The sequence below is a fragment of the Rattus norvegicus genome, chromosome 1 (genome assembly GCF_036323735.1).
Source record: "Rattus norvegicus strain BN/NHsdMcwi chromosome 1, GRCr8, whole genome shotgun sequence".
Taxonomy (NCBI): domain Eukaryota; kingdom Metazoa; phylum Chordata; class Mammalia; order Rodentia; family Muridae; genus Rattus; species Rattus norvegicus.
In genome coordinates this window covers 106,581,981-106,600,588 of record NC_086019.1, presented here as the reverse complement: position 1 = coordinate 106,600,588, position 18,608 = coordinate 106,581,981, and the positions used below count along the sequence as shown (strand labels likewise).

The 18,608-nt window shown below is 42.2% G+C and overlaps 1 protein-coding gene across 6 annotated transcripts in view; it reads left to right on the top strand.

Annotated features, from left to right (window-relative positions):
• The window catches only part of Uevld (UEV and lactate/malate dehyrogenase domains), a 33,135-nt gene extending 21,745 nt beyond the window's left edge, over positions 1–11,390 (top strand). For 3 of the 6 annotated variants that reach the window (XM_039100975.2, XM_039100974.2, XM_039100973.2), the window contains 3 exons: positions 5,297–5,360; positions 8,214–8,337; positions 9,219–11,390. In XM_039100975.2, coding sequence (XP_038956903.1) covers positions 5,297–5,360; positions 8,214–8,337; positions 9,219–9,383 — 353 coding nt within the window. In that variant the 3' untranslated portion in view covers positions 9,384–11,390. The other 3 variants (XR_001835764.3, NM_001427693.1, XM_063274846.1) reach the window with 3 other exon arrangements.
• Positions 11,391–18,608: the final 7,218 nt, after the last annotated feature.

The following is an 18,608-nucleotide window of genomic DNA, read 5'->3' as shown; positions in this document are numbered from 1 at the left end:
CTAGACATAGTATTTCTAACTTGAGTTCTCCGCAGGGAAACAGAAAGAGAAGGATCTAGGAGAATGTAAACTGGGATTACTTAAGTCCGTTGTTGTAATATTTGACATATATGCATGTATACACATATAGAGATGTGCAGAATTTGAAACCTAATGAAGCAAGGCCTCGTGAGCGTACATGCAGTCAGGAGCCCCATGAGCACCACTGACTTTTGCCAGGCCATCGTCCTAAGTGCTTACTGTCTGGGGAAGCACAGATGGCTCTTTGTTTTGTCTTTTACTGTGCTAGGATCCAGCCCAGGAATCCAGCTGGGCAAACTCTAACCACAGAGCTACACCCCTGGGTTCTAACCTTTGCACACACACACACACACACACACACACACCCTACCTTGTTTTCATTGCCTGACCCTAAAGACAGAAATGGATCAGAGGCTCCCTCTGCTGGCTGCATGTTAGGAATCCAGCTGGGCAAACTCTAACCACAGAGCTACACCCCTGGGTTCTAACCTTTGCGCGCGCACACACACACACACACACACACACACACACACACACACACACACACACACACACACACCCACACACCCTACCTTGTTTTCATTGCCTGACCCTAAAGACAGAAATGGATCAGAGGCTCCCTCTGCTGGCTGCATGTTAGATACTAAGTACTAATAATTTTTACACAAGTGACAACATAATAGTAATGTGATAAAAATTGATTTTTAATAATTATCATCTTTATGAAGTACTTTTCAGACAGGTATCTCACTTAAATTTTACAAATACCCTGGGAAGAAAGAATTTTCTCTTTAAAATGTATTTCCATTTTATGTGCATTGGCGTTCTGCCTATGTATATCTATGTGAGGGCATCGGATCCCCTGGAACTAGAGTTACACACAGTTGTGAGATGTTGTGTGGGTGCTGGGAATTGAACCCAGGTCCTCTGGAAGAGCAGTCAATGCTCTTAACCTCAGAACTATTCTCCAGCCTCAGGTTTCTTTTATTTTCTTTTTAGTTTTTGTTTTATTTTGTTTCTGTTTTGGGTTTTTGAGATGAGATTTTTTATGTAGCCCTGGCTGTCCTGGAACTCACTGTGTATACCAGGCTGGCCTCAAAGATTCACCTGCCTCTGCCCCCTGGGTGCTGGGATCAAAGATATGTGCTACCTCCCGTAAGCCCTGGTTTTTCTACATGTATAGAAAAAGCACAGAGCCAGTGAGGATGCGTGAGCCACCGAGGGTAATACATCTAACGAGAGCAGCCCTAAATTGATGCTAAGATTTGCTTTTTTTTGCAGTCAGTGTCACTTAAAACATATTATGCCATGCCTGGCACAGAGTAAACAGTGAGTTGTTATTCTAAGATTTCCAAGATGGTGATAAATATGAATTAGCAAAAGGAAACATGAAACAATTTGAAGTAAAGTAACATTAGGTCTTGGAAACAGTTGTAAGAGTAGAAGTGTCTGAGTAAAATCCTCCTCTTCGGGGCTGGGGATTTAGCTCAGTGGTAGAGCGCTTGCCTAGGAAGCGCAAGGCCCTGGGTTCGGTCCCCAGCTCCGAAAAAAAGAACCATAAAAAAAAAAAAAAATCCTCCTCTTCAAGTTCCTCAAAGATAAACGGTAGCCACAGCCTAGGGAGGCGTCCCAGGGCAAATAAGACCTTTAGGCTCTATTTCCTGCTTCCTTCCTCAGCTTCAGCTGCCATTCTGCCAGGTGTTCTGCCAGGTGTTCCGCACTAGCCAGATGGACGCTTGCAGTGGTCCATGCACTCTCATTGCATCTGCTGCTTCCTTTTCACGACCACCCATTCACTTAGCTAGTTCCTGCTTACCTCCAGAAAGCACTCCAGATTAGGTAAGTTCATGCATGTGTTATAAGCATTAGCATACCGTGTTGTCCTCACATCTGTTGTACCATCATTGCCATGTTATTTACATGCCTGTGCTTCACAAGACGACCATCTCCTTCAGCCCAGGATGCTCTGTCCATTTTGGATTGAACAAATGATCCTGACACCGCCCTGTTGTAACCAAAAATCAATCACTTATTCTGCATCAAATTAGCAGAACATTTGCTTAAGAGCTACTGTTTTTTAACTGTGCTATTGAAATCATATATAAAGCAAAAATTACTGCACTAGTATTTCAGCAGTCTGAAGGCTGGATCTCGGAGTGTGTTATCCCTTTTGGCACGGGTTTAGTGTTATATATAATAGGAAAACACAATTGTAAAGGCAGAATTTTTACTTCATTCATTTTTACCAGATAGGGTCTCATATATACAGCATAGCATTAAACTTGCTATATGGCTGAGAATGACCTTTGAACTTCTGATCCTCCTTCCCTGCCCCGCTGAGTGCTGGGATTGCAGGTGTGTGTCAGCACACTCCATTACGATTACCCAGTGCTGAGGGTTGAATCCAGGGCTTCATACATGCTAAGCCAGCACTCTGCAGACTAAATTGTAATCCCTGTCCCCAGTGGGCTTTTTTTCATGAACATTCTTGGACCTCTCTTTGAGGACTGGAATAGAAGATGAAGATGATCGAGTGCACTGTTTTGAATGTCTTAAGCAAGGATAGCTCTACATTAGGGCCGTAAAGTGCTGGGCAGTAAAACAGAAAGTTAAGTAGTTAAGGGCATCCTGGCCTACTTCACTGCATTCCAGGTAGATCTGAACTCTAAACCTTTTCTCTTTCAGTTATGACGCATGGCTTGTATAGAGGAAAGGTCCATAGGGCTGGAGAGGTGCCGCAGGGGTTAAGAGCACTTGTTGCTCCTGTAGAGGACTCGGGCTTGATGATGGCTCACAGCTGCTGGGAACTCCAGTTTCAGGGGCTCTGATGCTCTTTTCTGGCCTCTTTGGGCATTGTATGTATGCATATACATAGATTTAGGCAACACACTCATAAATACGTCTTAAAAATGGGCTGGAGAAATGCTTCAAAGGTTAAGAGCACTGGCTGCTCTTCGAGAGGTCCTGAGTTCAAATCCCAGCAACCACATGGTGGTTCACAACCACCTGTAATGAGATCTGATGCCCTCTTCTGCCGTGTTGAAGACAGCTACAGTGTACACGCACACACACACACACACACACACACACACACACACACACACATATAATAATTCTTTAAAAAACTAAACAACAGTGCAAAAAAGAATATGAGACTCCTACTTATCCATTTGTCCTATCTTAACTTGTACATAATGGCAGTGTGCTCATAATTTTCTGATTCTTTTTTTTTTGTTTGTTTGTTTTCGGTTTTTTGTTTTGTTTTGTTTTGTTTTGTTTTTTTCTTTTCTTTTTTTTGGAGCTGGGGACCGAACCCAGGGCCTTGCACTTGCTAGGCAAGTGCTCTACCACTGAGCTAAATCCCCAACCCCAATTTTCTGATTCTTTTATCTCCTTTGTGAATCTTTGTTATGCCTACCTTGCTATATTTATTCATCACTGTATTTCAGTTAGCAAATGTTCTCCATGTCCAGTTTTTAATTATTGCTAATATAGTAATAATATAGCAGAACCCTTAAGTATTTAATTCTTATATAACCCTTCTAAGCAGAACGTTTTAAACAATTTCTTGGGCTTGGCATGGTGATATACACCTTTCATCCCAGTCTGGGGAAGCAGAGACAGGAGGATCCTGGGAGTCCAAGGTCAGCCTGCTCTATAAAAGTGGTTCCAGGCCATCCAGTAATATACAGAGAGACCCAAACAAACAAACAACCCCAACAAAACCCCAGCAAAAATAAATAATAGAAACTTTCTTAGCCTTCTCTGTGCATTTATATTTTTCCTGGGTTTGTGCTCTTTCTCACTTGCATTAAAAGGTTGTGGTTTTTTTGTTGTTTGCTTTGGAGGTGGAGACAACAGGGTTGAGTGTGATGGTGGAGCACCTGCCCAGACTGAGCAGGGCCCTAGGTCAGTCCGAGCATTACGAAAAGCTTGAAACGTGCCCGTGTTTTTTGCCTTAACTATTGCCAGTCTTTTCCCTTTGTTAACAAATAACGATCTTGAATGGTGTGTGGGGTTGATTGTGCATCAGCTTCTGTGTCCTCACCACCAGAATAGAGAATATATTGGAAAGGACACAAAAGAGGAACGAGTGGCCCCTGCAACAAAGCCAGTCAGTCAGTCAGTCAGTCAGTCAGTCATCTTGAAGAAGGGAGGTGCCCTGATCCTGTCAGTGACCGAATGATCCGTGTTTTGTTTTGATTTGGTTTTTTTTTTTTTTCTTTTTTTCAGAGCTGGGGACCAAACCTAGGCAAGCACTCTACCACTGAGCTAAATCCCCAACCCCCTTGTTTTGGTTTTAAATGCATTTTAGAGTGTGAATCTTAGACATAAGATACACTTCTTGTGCGTTTTGCTTTACCTATCCCAAAACAAAATTATATAAAAATGCCTTTATATAGATGAATACTAGATTAATGTTGCAATTTTAGGTCACTATTAAAAAGCGGCACAAATATCCGGTGTGTGGGTGCTGTGGGTGCTTCCGATGCAGCTCTGGCCTTGGCAAAGTTCATGTGTGGCATATGCAGGGAGATTTTAGGTCCCATCATGCTTTAAAAACAGCAGCTGGTTTGTTCTGAATCAGATATTTTGATTGTCTTACATGCACTGTGGTTAGAGGATGTGGGTAATCTGGAAGGTGTTGCTTCAATTGCAGCTATAGAAATTCCATTGCAAAATTGGTCACCAAGTTATTCTTCAAATTAGTCAGTGTGCTTCCCAGCAGAGTAGATGTTAAGTGCTCAGACCACCTGGAAGCCTGTTATCCGCAGCCCTCTGAGGAAACAGCTCTTCCCACATGAACAGTAAATTGACCTTTGTGTGGACCTGTTGCTGATGAGTGAGAACAGGTAAGGAGGCCACAAGTGACTTTTGGAATCACAGTTTTAGGAGATGTAGGCTTAAAGGCTTTCTCGTCTCAACTCGGAAAGTCCAGTGTCATCAGTGGGAAAGTAACTGTTGAAAAACCTTAAAAGGATCATGTCCCTTGGCCACAGAAGGCCAGTTGTTGCTTGCTTCCTTCCTTTCCTTTTTCTTTTCTTTCTTTCTTTTTTTTTTTAATTAGACAGGGTCTCACCATGTAGCCGCCTTAACAGTCCTGGAACTTGTTATGTGGATCATGCTGGCCTCAAACTCAAGGAGCTCTGTCTTCCTGCCTCTGCCTCCTGATGGCTATGATTAAAAGCTTAAGCCACCGTTCCCAGCCATTTGTCACAGGTTTGTCTTAAGAAAAATACTGGCAAAACGTAACTGTGTCTTTGTTTAATTTTAGTGTGCTCATGGAGTGGCCAAGATGGAGTCATGAGCCCCAGCTCTCAGGCACAGCTGTCTAGCAGGTAAGTGCAGACTTGAGACTCTCCGACTAAAACTCGAGTGCTTCCTAGCAGACAGAGCAGCTGTCACTCAGCAGCCTCTTGCCAGGCCCCTGTAAAGAGGCCTACCCAACAGGAAGTACAAGGAGCAGTCGAGCAGTCCCGCAGTCCCGGACTCCCAGGAGAGCTTGCAGGCTTATCTAGACATGCGAAGGGAAGAGCAGCGGCTCATTTGAGACAGGGTTTGCCTGCTTTGCATCTAACATCAAGTTAGTGGGAAATAGGTCCAGACTGAGCACACATGAACACATTTGGAAGTCAGTCTAAAAGGGAAGTTTTCCATATCTCGTCAAACGGCCATGCAGTGCACAGGCACTTAACCTGGAGGCCCTCGGAGGCGCGCCGTGCACCTGGGACTCACACACAGGTTATTCTCGGACCGTTTGCTGTTTCACCACCACAGGTGATGCTCTCTCAGGTCTGGCGTGGTAGTGCAGTATACATGTTTAAACGTCAGGCTTGTGGGTTTTAGTACACGTGTCAGGTAGAAAGAAGAGGGTGTGAGGGTTTTCATCAGGTTAAACACTGCACTCCAGGTTCTCTGGCATTGCTGTCGGTTTTTGCTCTTGTGTTGTTTTGATGATGCTGGAGATTAAACTCAGCTATGGCTGTGCTAAGGATGTGTTTTACCACTGGATTATGCTCCTTACAACTTTCAAATGGAATAAATCTAAATGGTTTTAATTTACATACCTTTTTAAAAGAATTATTTATGTATTTATGTAGCATGGGATTGAACTCAGGACCTGTGAAGAGCAGTCAGGGCTCTTATCTGCTGAACCATCTCTCCAGCCCATACCTTTTTTCTTTTTTTAAACAAAAAAGTATGCCTACTTGAATTTCAGATACCACAGCTGTTTATAGAGAATAAAAAACTGAGATAATCCCATCTTCTAGAAACAGCCAATTTAACATCCACATCCCCACATGCACATACACTGGTCATTTGTAACAGGTTAACACTGTCTGTACCATCCTGCACTTTGATTAATCAACAAAATTTAATAGCTTTCTGTGTTTGTACATGTAAGTCTGCCTTTCTTTTTTTAGGACTTACTTTTATTTTATATGTATGATGGTTTTCTCGTATGTATTATGTATGTATTATGTATGTATGTATGCATGCTTATAACATGTGTATTGTACATGTGGAGGCTAGATGAGAATGTCAGATCCCTTGGAACTGGACTTATGGGTGCTTGTGACTTATCTGGCTGCTGGGAACCAAACCTGGGTCTTCCGTGTCCTGACTGCTGAGCCATCTCTCCTAGTGGACACTATTGTAAAAATACTTTCTGTGTCAAGCTCAGGAAAGGACACTGTTTTTTCATTCCTGTATTTTAGACTCTGATCATATAAAGACAGGACTCTGTATTGAGAGGTCAAACTTACTTTATCTTGGGACCAGCCCCCATCTCAAAGAAAAGAAAATAAGCCTGTGATCTTGACCTGTGCAAAACCCAAGCTGCATCCACATAGCAGGAAGAAGCCCTTGGCTTGTCCTTGGCCAGAGTTACTCCCCAGCTACTTCCTAGCAACGGTTAATCAAAGATCAGTCTGACTGTTTCGGATGTACTTCCAGACACACAGTCTCGCTTCAAAGCATCCACTTGTCGGCCTGTAGTCATTCTATTAGATGCTTGCCAGACAGGACACCCCCTCCCCGAACCCCTTACTTGCTCCTATTCTATAAAAACTTGTCCTGCTGAGGGATCAAGGCTCTCCCCCTTTCCTTCCCATCCTGCTGTGTCAGGGTTGGAGTGGAGGAGAGCCCAAGCCCGAGCTTGTAATAGAGACCCTAATGCATCAGAGACAGCTCCTTGGTATCTTTTGGCATTCGTGATCACTTCCTGACACAATGGTGTCAGCACCAGAAGCTTTGGTGTTGTAAGATGTGGGAGTTTAGTCTTTTAGCACTGCCACCATTGGCTCTGCATTTCATCTCTAGCACCACCCTAAAGAAAGAAAGCAGAGGAACCTACTAATGCCACAACCATAAGTATTATGTAATCGGGTCACATTCTCTCATCTCTACTCTCCGACATGCTCTAAACTCAAGAGCTAAAGATGTAAAAACCCACTCTCTGCTACCACTCTGGACTTGAGGACAGTATTGTTGGTGATGGTGAAGGAGCAAATGGGCTGAACACAGCCCCTTCTCCTCTGTGATTTGTATGTAAGTGTACATGTGTGTGCATGGTGCGAAAGACAGTGTCAGTTCTCCTGACAAAGCAGCACCGGCTTTTAGCCTCTGAGCCATGGCTTCAGTCCCAGCCTTATTCTCATAAACGCTGTGTAGTTTTTCTTAAATACAGCAGATGTGCTCATGTGAATATGTTTGCACACATGAGCTTGCTCCCACATGTGAGACGGGTTTCTAGATGAGGCCTGCTGGTTTTCCTCACATTACTTTATCCTCTGAGCAGCAGTTACAGCCTTGTGTCCTCATACAGTCTCCAGAACTGGTTATCTGTTCCTTTTATCCTTGTGAATGTTGATAGCACGGACTGATATTTATTATGGCTTTCTGTTTAGTTGTTTTTGTTGTGAGACAGGTTGTCCTGGCTAGCCTAGAACTCAGTGATTCCTCTTCCTTTGCCTTCCAAGAGCGGGGATTAAAGGCATGTTGAGCCACCACCCCCAGCTAAAACTGTTTAATTAATAGTTAAATAGTCACAATGGTGAGCATCTTTTTATGCTGTATTTGTGTTTTCTCTGTGAACTGTGGATCTCATATTTTAAGAAAAGCTTAAATAATATATTATCTGCAAGCCTTTTAAATTTTTCTGAATATCCCAACCCCCTCTCGTAATCTAGAGCCATGGGACTGCTGAAGGTAAAAGGTCAGAGATCTTGGTCTGTTGGACTGTCCGTGGCTGACCTGCTGGATACTATTATAAACAATAAAAAGAAAGTGCATTCTGTATCAACTTTAGCAAAGGTAACTGATCTTCATTTATGTATTTTAGACTTTGATATCTTCAATATCAAATAAATATCAATAAGGGAAGTAGGACTGGTGTGTCAACACCAACAACTTTTGTGTAAGACGTAGGAATTTAAGTGCTGGTTTAAGTGCTGTGTTGCTGTGGGAAATCTTGATCAGCTTGTCCTGTCACTTCCAGAAACCTTGGAGGATTTCTCAAAGGTGCTCGTATAATCTATATCCCGGTTGTCATCTGTCTCCTAAGCAGTTCTCTGCCTTTTACCAGAGCATAAATTTCCCCTAAAACACAGTTAAAATGAGGTATAAATACTGGGTCAAATTTTCTTGAACCTCAGGAAGGGAATACAGCAGGGAAAGAAAATGTGAAATAACGTGCTGTGTGTGGCCGCCCCAGAGTCTGTGCTGTCTATCCACAGGACTCCACTGTCCACCTCTGGATGCGCCTTCAGACTGCTGACCTTATTGCAGACAAAGAGGGTATCTTTGACCAGGTTCCTCCCATCGCAGATGTTTCTTGGAGTTATAACTTGAATTTAGAAAATCTGTAAACAAATTTAATTTGTATCACTTTGTACTAGAAGTAGAAAAGCAAGAAAGAATTCTTTTTACTATCTTTTAAATTTTGTCTTTATTACTTTTAACTGTGTATGTGGCAGGGATTGTTCATGTATATTCAGGTGCCCATGGACTCTAGTGAGTGTGGGGTCCCCGAAGCTGGAGTTATGGGCGGCTATGAGCCGCCTGACACGGGTCTGGGAATGACTCAGTCCTGAAAGAGCAGCACACTCTGAACTGCTCGGCCATCTCTCTGCCCCATAAATTTAATTTTTTTGTAGTAATTCAGCTTTATTATAACCCCAACTTTTTCATTTCAGGGATATTATGGTTTAGATAATGAAGTCTTTTTAAGTTTGCCGTGCATCCTGGGAACCAGTGGGGTATCTGAAGTCCTCAAAACCGCAGCAGAAGACGCAGTGACTGAGGCGCTCCAGACCAGCGCATCCTCGATCCACGGTCTCCAGCAGCAGCTGAAACTGTGATTCCCAAGTGCAGTCACCTGGAGAGGGAGCGCACTTCATTTTGCCAACACACATTGTTTTGAGAACTTCCACAGCATACTATTTATTCTTAAAAACAGCCGTTATAGTAAATGGCTCCTTAGTTAGCTTTATAATTTGAATCCTTGAGAAGTTAAGAGAGTGGGGAGAGATCTAATTTCTTGTGGAATTTTTGATAGACCTGTACTGTCGTTTACAACTGCAGCAGGGACAAGCATTCAGGTGCATTCTATTTCCCTCTAAATCCCGTGTCCTACAGCTAAGGCACATCTAGCACTTTGGAGATGTTCTGTAAAGATTCCTGTCGGACATTTCTTCTGAGTATGGTAAGCTGAAGGCAGCATGGGCAGGTGTCCACTCAGAGAATCTTGGTTATGGACTAATGCTGCTTTTGCTACAGGTCACGGTAATGGCCAAGCGTTTTCTCTTCCTTCTTCAAATTTACCAGCTACCAAACACTAAGAAGGATTTTAGTGTGCATTGTAAGTGGTTAAGTGGAATTTTTAAATATGAAAAATAATGTGGTTTAATTTCCAGTGAGATTTCTTTTCTGAAAATGTCTATAACCGCTTCCTGGGCTAGAAGATCTCCAATCTATCTTAAAACTGTATTAGTAGAAAGAGAGAGATGGAGACACCGTGGGAGAGAGACCCGACCGCCTGGTCAGGTGGGCACTCCTGAGGCTGCAGAGCGGAAGAGACCACCAACACTGCCCACCCCTGCCCACATCCCTGGCCCAAGAGGAAACTGTATAAGGCCACTGGGCTCCCGTGGGGGAGGGCCCAGGAGCGGCGGGACCCCTGCCTGAGACACCGCCAGAACCTGAAGGAAACAGACCGGATAAACAGTTCTCTGCACCCAAATCCCGTGGGAGGGAGAGCTAAACCTACAGAGAGGCAGACACGCCTGGGAAACCAGAAGAGACTGCTCTCTGTACATACATCTCGGACTCCAGAGGAAAACACCAAAGGCCATCTGGAACCCTGGTGCACTGAAGCTCCCGGAAGGGGCGGAACAGGTCTTCCTGGTTGCTGCCGCCGCAAAGAGCCCGTGGGCAGCACCCCGCGAGCGAACTTGAGCCTCGGGACCACAGGTAAGACCAACTTTTCTGCTGCAAGAAAGCTGCCTGGTGAACTCAAGACACAGGCCCACAGGAACAGCTGAAGACCTGTAGAGAGGAAAAACTACACGCCCGAAAGCAGAACACTCTGTCCCCATAACTGACTGAAAGAGAGGAAAACAGGTCTACAGCACTCCTGACACACAGGCTTATAGGACAGTCTAGCCACTGTCAGAAATAGCAGAACAAAGTAACACTAGAGATAATCTGATGGCGAGAGGCAAGCGCAGGAACCCAAGCAACAGAAACCAAGACTACATGGCATCATCGGAGCCCAATTCTCCCACCAAAACAAACATGGAATATCCAAACACACCAGAAAAGCAAGATCTAGTTTCAAAATCATATTTGATCATGATGCTGGAGGACTTCAAGAAAGACGTGAAGAACTCCCTTAGGGAAACACAGGAAAACATTAATAAACAAGTAGAAGCCTACAGAGAGGAATCACAAAAATCCCTGAAAGAATCGCAAAAATCCCTGAAAGAATTCCAGGAAAACACAATCAAACAGTTGAAGGAATTAAAAATGGAAATAGAAGCAATCAAGAAAGAACACATGGAAACAACCCTGGATATAGAAAACCAAAAGAAGAGACAAGGAGGTGTAGATACAAGCTTCACCAACAGAATACAAGAGATGGAAGAGAGAATCTCAGGAGCAGGAGATTCCATAGAAATCATTGACACAACTGTCAAAGATAATGTAAAGCACAAAAAGCTACTGGTCCAAAACATACAGGAAATCCAGGACTCAATGAGAAGATCAAACCTAAGGATAATAGGTATAGAAGAGAGTGAAGACTCCCAGCTCAAAGGACCAGTAAATATCTTCAACAAAATCATAGAAGAAAACTTGCCTAACCTAAAGAGATACCCATAGACATACAAGAAGCCTACAGAACTCCAAATAGATTGGACCAGAAAAGAAACACCTCCCGTCACATAATTGTCAAAACACCAAACGCACAAAATAAAGAAAGAATATTAAAAGCAGTAAGGGAAAAAGGTCAAGTAACATATAAAGGCAGACCTATCAGAATCACACCAGACTTCTCGCCAGAAACTATGAAGGCCAGAAGATCCTGGACTGATGTCATACAGACCCTAAGAGAACACAAATGCCAGCCCAGGTTACTGTATCCTGCAAAACTCTCAATTAACATAGATGGAGAAACCAAGATATTCCATGACAAAACCAAATTTACACAATATCTTTCTACAAATCCAGCACTACAAAGGATAATAAATGGTAAAGCCCAACATAAGGAGGCAAGCTATACCCTAGAAGAAGCAAGAAACTAATCGTCTTGGCAACAAAACAAAGAGAGTGAAAGCACACAAACATAACCTCACATCCAAATATGAATATAACGGGAAGCAATAATCACTATTCCTTAATATCTCTCAACATCAATGGCCTCAACTCCCCAATAAAAAGAAATAGATTAACAAACTGGATACACAACGAGGACCCTGCATTCTGCTGCCTACAGGAAACACACCTCAGAGACAAAGACAGACACTACCTTAGAGTGAAAGGCTGGAAAACAACTTTCCAAGCAAATGGTCAGAAGAAGCAAGCTGGAGTAGCCATTCTAATATCAAATAAAATCAATTTTCAACGAAAAGTCATCAAAAAAGATAAGGAAGGACACTTCATATTCATCAAAGGAAAAATCCACCAAGATGAACTCTCAATCCTAAATATCTATGCCCCAAATACAAGGGCACCTACATACGTAAAAGAAACCTTACTAAAGCTCAAAACACACATTGCACCTCACACAATAATAGTGGGAGATTTCAACACCCCACTCTCATCAATGGACAGATCATGGAAACAGAAATTAAACAGTGATGTCGACAGACTAAGAGAAGTCATGAGCCAAATGGACTTAACGGATATTTATAGAACATTCTATCCTAAAGCAAAAGGATATACCTTCTTCTCAGCTCCTCATGGTACTTTCTCCAAAATTGACCATATAATTGGTCAAAAAACGGGCCTCAACAGGTACAGAAAGATAGAAATAATCCCATGCGTGCTATCGGACCACCACGGCCTAAAACTGGTCTTCAATAACAATAAGGGAAGAATGCCCACATATACGTGGAAATTGAACAATGCTCTACTCAATGATAACCTGGTCAAGGAAGAAATAAAGAAAGAAATTAAAAACTTTTTAGAATTTAATGAAAATGAAGGTACAACATACCCAAACTTATGGGACACAATGAAAGCTGTGCTAAGAGGAAAACTCATAGCGCTGAGTGCCTGCAAAAAGAAACAGGAAAGAGCATATGTCAGCAGCTTGACAGCACACCTAAAAGCTCTAGAACAAAAAGAAGCAAATACACCCAGGAGGAGTAGAAGGCAGGAAATAATCAAACTCAGAGCTGAAATCAACCAAGTAGAAACAAAAAGGACCATAGAAAGAATCAACAGAACCAAAAGTTGGTTCTTTGAGAAAATCAACAAGATAGATAAACCCTTAGCCAGACTAACGAGAGGACACAGAGAGTGCGTCCAAATTAACAAAATCAGAAATGAAAAGGGAGACATAACTACAGATTCGGAGGAAATTCAAAAAATCATCAGATCTTACGATAAAAGCCTATATTCAACAAAACTTGAAAATCTGCAAGAAATGGACAATTTCCTAGACAGATCCCAGGTACCGAAGTTAAATAAGGAACAGATAAACCAGTTAAACAACCCCATAACTCCTAAGGAAATAGAAGCAGTCATTAAAGGTCTCCCAACCAAAAAGAGCCCAGGTCCAGACAGGTTTAGTGCAGAATTCTATCAAACCTTCATAGAAGACCTCATACCAATATTATCCAAACTATTCCACAAAATTGAAACAGATGGATCACTATCGAATACCTTCTACGAAGCCACAATTACTCTTATACCTAAACCACACAAAGACACAACAAAGAAAGAGAACTTCAGACCAATTTCCCTTATGAATATCGACGCAAAAATACTCAACAAAATTCTGGCAAACCGAATTCAAGAGCACATCAAAACAATCATCCACCATGATCAAGTAGGCTTCATCCCAGGCATGCAGGGATGGTTTAATATACGGAAAACCATCAACGTGATCCATTATATAAACAAACTGAAAGAACAGAACCACATGATCATTTCATTAGACGCTGAGAAAGCATTTGACAAAATTCAACACCCCTTCATGATAAAAGTCCTGGAAAGAATAGGAATTCAAGGCCCATACCTAAACATAGTAAAAGCCATATACAGCAAACCAGTTGCTAACATTAAACTAAATGGAGAGAAACTTGAAGCAATCCCACTAAAATCAGGGACTAGACAAGGCTGCCCACTCTCTCCCTACTTATTCAATATAGTTCTTGAAGTTCTAGCCAGAGCAATCAGACAACAAAAGGAGATCAAGGGGATACAGATCGGAAAAGAAGAGGTCAAAATATCACTATTTGCAGATGATATGATAGTATATTTAAGTGATCCCAAAAGTTCCACCAGAGAACTACTAAAGCTGATAAACAACTTCAGCAAAGTGGCTGGGTATAAAATTAACTCAAATAAATCAGTTGCCTTCCTCTATACAAAAGAGAAACAAGCCGAGAAAGAAATTAGGGAAACGACACCCTTCATAATAGACCCAAATAATATAAAGTACCTCGGTGTGACTTTAACCAAGCAAGTAAAAGATCTGTACAAGAAGAACTTCAAGACACTGAGGAAAGAAATTGAAGAAGACCTCAGAAGATGGAAAGATCTCCCATGCTCATGGATTGGCAGGATTAATATAGTAAAAATGGCCATTTTACCAAAAGCAATCTACAGATTCAATGCAATCCCCATCGAAATACCAATCCAATTCTTCAAAGAGTTAGACAGAACAATTTGCAAATTCATATGGAATAACAAAAAACCCAGGATAGCTAAAGCTATCCTCAACAATAAAAGGACTTCAGGGGGAATCACTATCCCTGAACTCAAGCAGTATTATAGAGCAATAGTGATAAAAACTGCATGGTATTGGTACAGAGACAGAGAGATAGACCAATGGAATAGAATTGAAGACCCAGAAATGAACCCACACACCTATGGTCACTTGATTTTTGACAAAGGAGCCAAAACCATCCAGTGGAAGAAAGATAGCATTTTCAGCAAATGGTGCTGGTTCAACTGGAGGTCAACATGTAGAAGAATGCAGATCGATCCATGCTTATCACCCTGTACAAAGCTTAAGTCCAAGTGGATCAAGGACCTCCACATCAAACCAGACACACTCAAACTAATAGAAGAAAAACTAGGGAAGCATCTGGAACACATGGGCACTGGAAAAAATTTCCTGAACAAAACACCAATGGCTTACGCTCTAAGATCAAGAATCGACAAATGGGATCTCATAAAACTGCAAAGCTTCTGTAAGGCAAAGGACACTGTGGTTAGGACAAAACGGCAACCAACAGATTGGGAAAAGATCTTTACCAATCCTACAACAGATAGAGGCCTTATATCCAAAATATACAAAGAACTCAAGAAGTTAGACCGCAGGGAAACAAATAACCCTATTAAAAAATGGGGTTCAGAGCTAAACAAAGAATTCACAGCTGAGGAATGCCGAATGGCTGAGAAACACCTAAAGAAATGTTCAACATCTTTAGTCATAAGGGAAATGCAAATCAAAACAACCCTGAGATTTCACCTCACACCAGTGAGAATGGCTAAGATCAAAAACTCAGGTGACAGCAGATGCTGGCGAGGATGTGGAGAAAGAGGAACACTCCTCCATTGTTGGTGGGATTGCAGACTGGTACAACCATTCTGGAAATCAGTCTGGAGGTTCCTCAGAAAATTGGACATTGAACTGCCTGAGGATCCAGCTATACCTCTCTTGGGCATATACCCAAAAGATGCCTCAACATATAAAAGAGACACGTGCTCTACTATGTTTATTGCAGCCTTATTTATAATAGCCAGAAACTGGAAAGAACCCAGATGCCCTTCAACAGAGGAATGGATACAGAAAATGTGGTACATCTACACAATGGAATATTACTCAGCTATCAAAAACAACGAGTTTATGAAATTTGTAGGCAAATGGTTGGAACTGGAAAATATCATCCTGAGTGAGCTAACCCAATCACAGAAAGACATACATGGTATGCACTCATTGATAAGTGGCTATTAACCCAAATGCTTGAATTACCCTAGATCCCTAGAACAAACGAAACTCAAGACGGATGATCAAAATGTGAATGCTTCACTCCTTCTTTAAATGAGGAAAAAGAATACCCTTGGCAGGAAAGGGAGAGGCAAAGATTAAAACAGAGACTGAAGGAACACCCATTCAGAGCCTGCCCCACATGTGGCCCATACATATACAGCCACCCAATTAGACAAGATGGATGAAGCAAAGAAGTGCAGACCGACAGGAGCCGGATGTAGATCGCTCCTGAGAGACACAGCCAGAATACAGCAAATACAGAGGCGAATGCCAGCAGCAAACCACTGAACTGAGAATAGGTCCCCCGTTGAAGGAATCAGAGAAAGAACTGGAAGAGCTTGAAGGGGCTCGAGACCCCATATGTACAACAATGCCAAACAACCAGAGCTTCCAGGGACTAAGCCACTACCTAAAGACTATACATGGACTGACCCTGGACTCTGACCCCATAGGTAGCAATGAATATCCTAGTAAGAGCACCAGTGGAAGGGGAAGCCCTGGGTCCTGCTAAGACTGAACCCCCAGTGAACTAGACTATGGGGTGGAGGGCGGCAATGGGGGGAGGGTTGGGAGAGGAACACCCATAAGGAAGGGGAGGGGGGAGGGGGATGTTTGCCCGGAAACCGGGAAAGGGAATAACACTCGAAATGTATATAAGAAATACTCAAGTTAATAAAAAAAAAATCCAAAAAAGAAAAAAAAAGAAAAGAAAGAGAGAGATGTGTTTTCCTGTGGCCATAGGTAATGAATAACAGCCTTGCAGTGTATTTTGAGACCAAAATATGAGACTTTCCTAAAAACCATTGGTCTTATAGGAGTGAGGCCAGCTGGTCTGTTGCTTCTGAGCAAGCCTTATTCTCCCCAGAAGAATCAATCAGTCCTGGCCGTGCCTTGGTGATTGGTCAGTAGCGGTATTCCATGTGGTAGAGACAGCATGGTTGGTGACAGTTGTGACGCGCAGATGACCGCAACAGCTAACTCAGCTCTTGTGTAGTGAGCACTTTGTAGAATCCTCACATTAACTGGCTGAGGTAGGGACTCTTTATCTTCATTACAGAGGAGGACAACTGCAGTGTCTAAGGTCTCGTGGGTTCTAAGGAGCATTACTTACCTGTACAGTCTTTTACAGGTAGCAGCAGGGGTTGTGGGGAGGCTTATGGGCCTAAATGCCAAGTTGTCACAAGACACTAAAGTTGAGGTTTAGGATACTATAAAAGAATTACTTTTATTCTCATGTGGGAGCTTCTGTTTTGAGACAGGTTCTTTATGTAGTCCTGGCTGTCTTGGAGCTTGCTATTGTAGACAGGCTGGCCTTGAACTCAGAGAACTGCCTGCCTTTGTCTCCCAATGGAATTAAAGGTAGGAGCCACCACACCTGCCTATTTATTTTTTTTAACAAAAATTGATTAACCTCTTCCCCAGAGAGTCCACAAATAGCAGTGTTTATTTATTTAATTCCTCAGCTAGTATTTATTAGAAACTTCTCTCAAAGAAGCACTGTTAGTGAACTGCCCCAATTAGGACAAGCCCTGCTAATGCTTACAGGTTAGCAGGGAATACGGTAGCCACATACCATATAAATCAAGAGTGCTAAGTGCTGTGAAGTCCAGAGTGTTGGGAAAGCCTGTGACAAGGAATCCAGTCTGGCCAAGAGAGAGGAAGTCTGGTTTGTGAGATAGAAAGGAAATAATCTCATTCTCAGTGTGACTTGGGTGATTATAATGACAAGTGACCTTCAGTATCCCATATTGGAGAAAGTAGAAAAGTAATGTGGTAGCAAAGACTCCCACCAGATTTAACTGGATTAAAACCTTGGACATTCAGGCTGGGGGTATAGCTCACTGGTCAGATGCTTGTCTAGTATGCCAGAGCCCCGGGTTTGGTCCCAGAACCATTAAAACTTGGGGTACTTGAGGAGATGAGCATTAATTCTTTGTGGATAATTTTGGTATTGCTTTTACTGGCCTTTTGTGTGAAATAGGAAAGTAAAGTTGAAGCAGTCATTTCTTACAGGTTTTCCTAGTATTTTCTAATAGGTGATAACCAATTAGGAATTCAGTCATCCCTAAATCAGAATGTGTTTCTCTTCATTTGTTTTTGAGCCCCATCTGAAACTCTCAGCAATCATCTGCCTAAGCTACCATGCCCAGCATCAAGTCTTAAACGTCTTGGGGGTCTAATCCAGCATCTGATGCATGCTAGGCAGGTCCCCCACCATCGTGGTTCATCCCCAACCCTCTTTCTATAATGTAATTCTAAAACTCTCTTGAACAATACACCTACTCAGGATGTTGTAACAATGAGCTACCAAGAACTACGCTATAGAAAGAAATGTCAATAATACAAATATTTATTGAGTACTCATTGTTAGAGTGACCTCCCCCTCAGGTACAGAAGTCACACACTTCCTCTAGTTAAGTAACAATTGTAAGTTCCTCCTAAGTCAGGCGGTGCCATCACAGCCACCTCATTTTGATTTAATTATTCAATAGTTATAGGCTTCTATGTGGTAACGTTAATTTTTTCTTTCTGAATCTTTTATTGGTTTGGATGATGTTGACTTGATTAACCTAAATACTGTATCAGTCTCTAACCAATTGGAAAGTACAGCGTTTGCATATTCCTCATCTGAAGCACAAGAACGGGATCAAAGTTAGTGTTCATTCCCTATGGTGATAACCAACCTACCATAATGATAGATAAGGTCCAATCCCATATCAACTTATAAATCCTGACTTTTTTCTCTTGTTATATTCTGAAATACAGACTTTTGTGAAAACTACTAAAAGATTTATCTCCTCATTTTAAAAAGTACTATGTTACTAAAACATTGCTTTTCCTTCTTGCTATGTGACAAGGA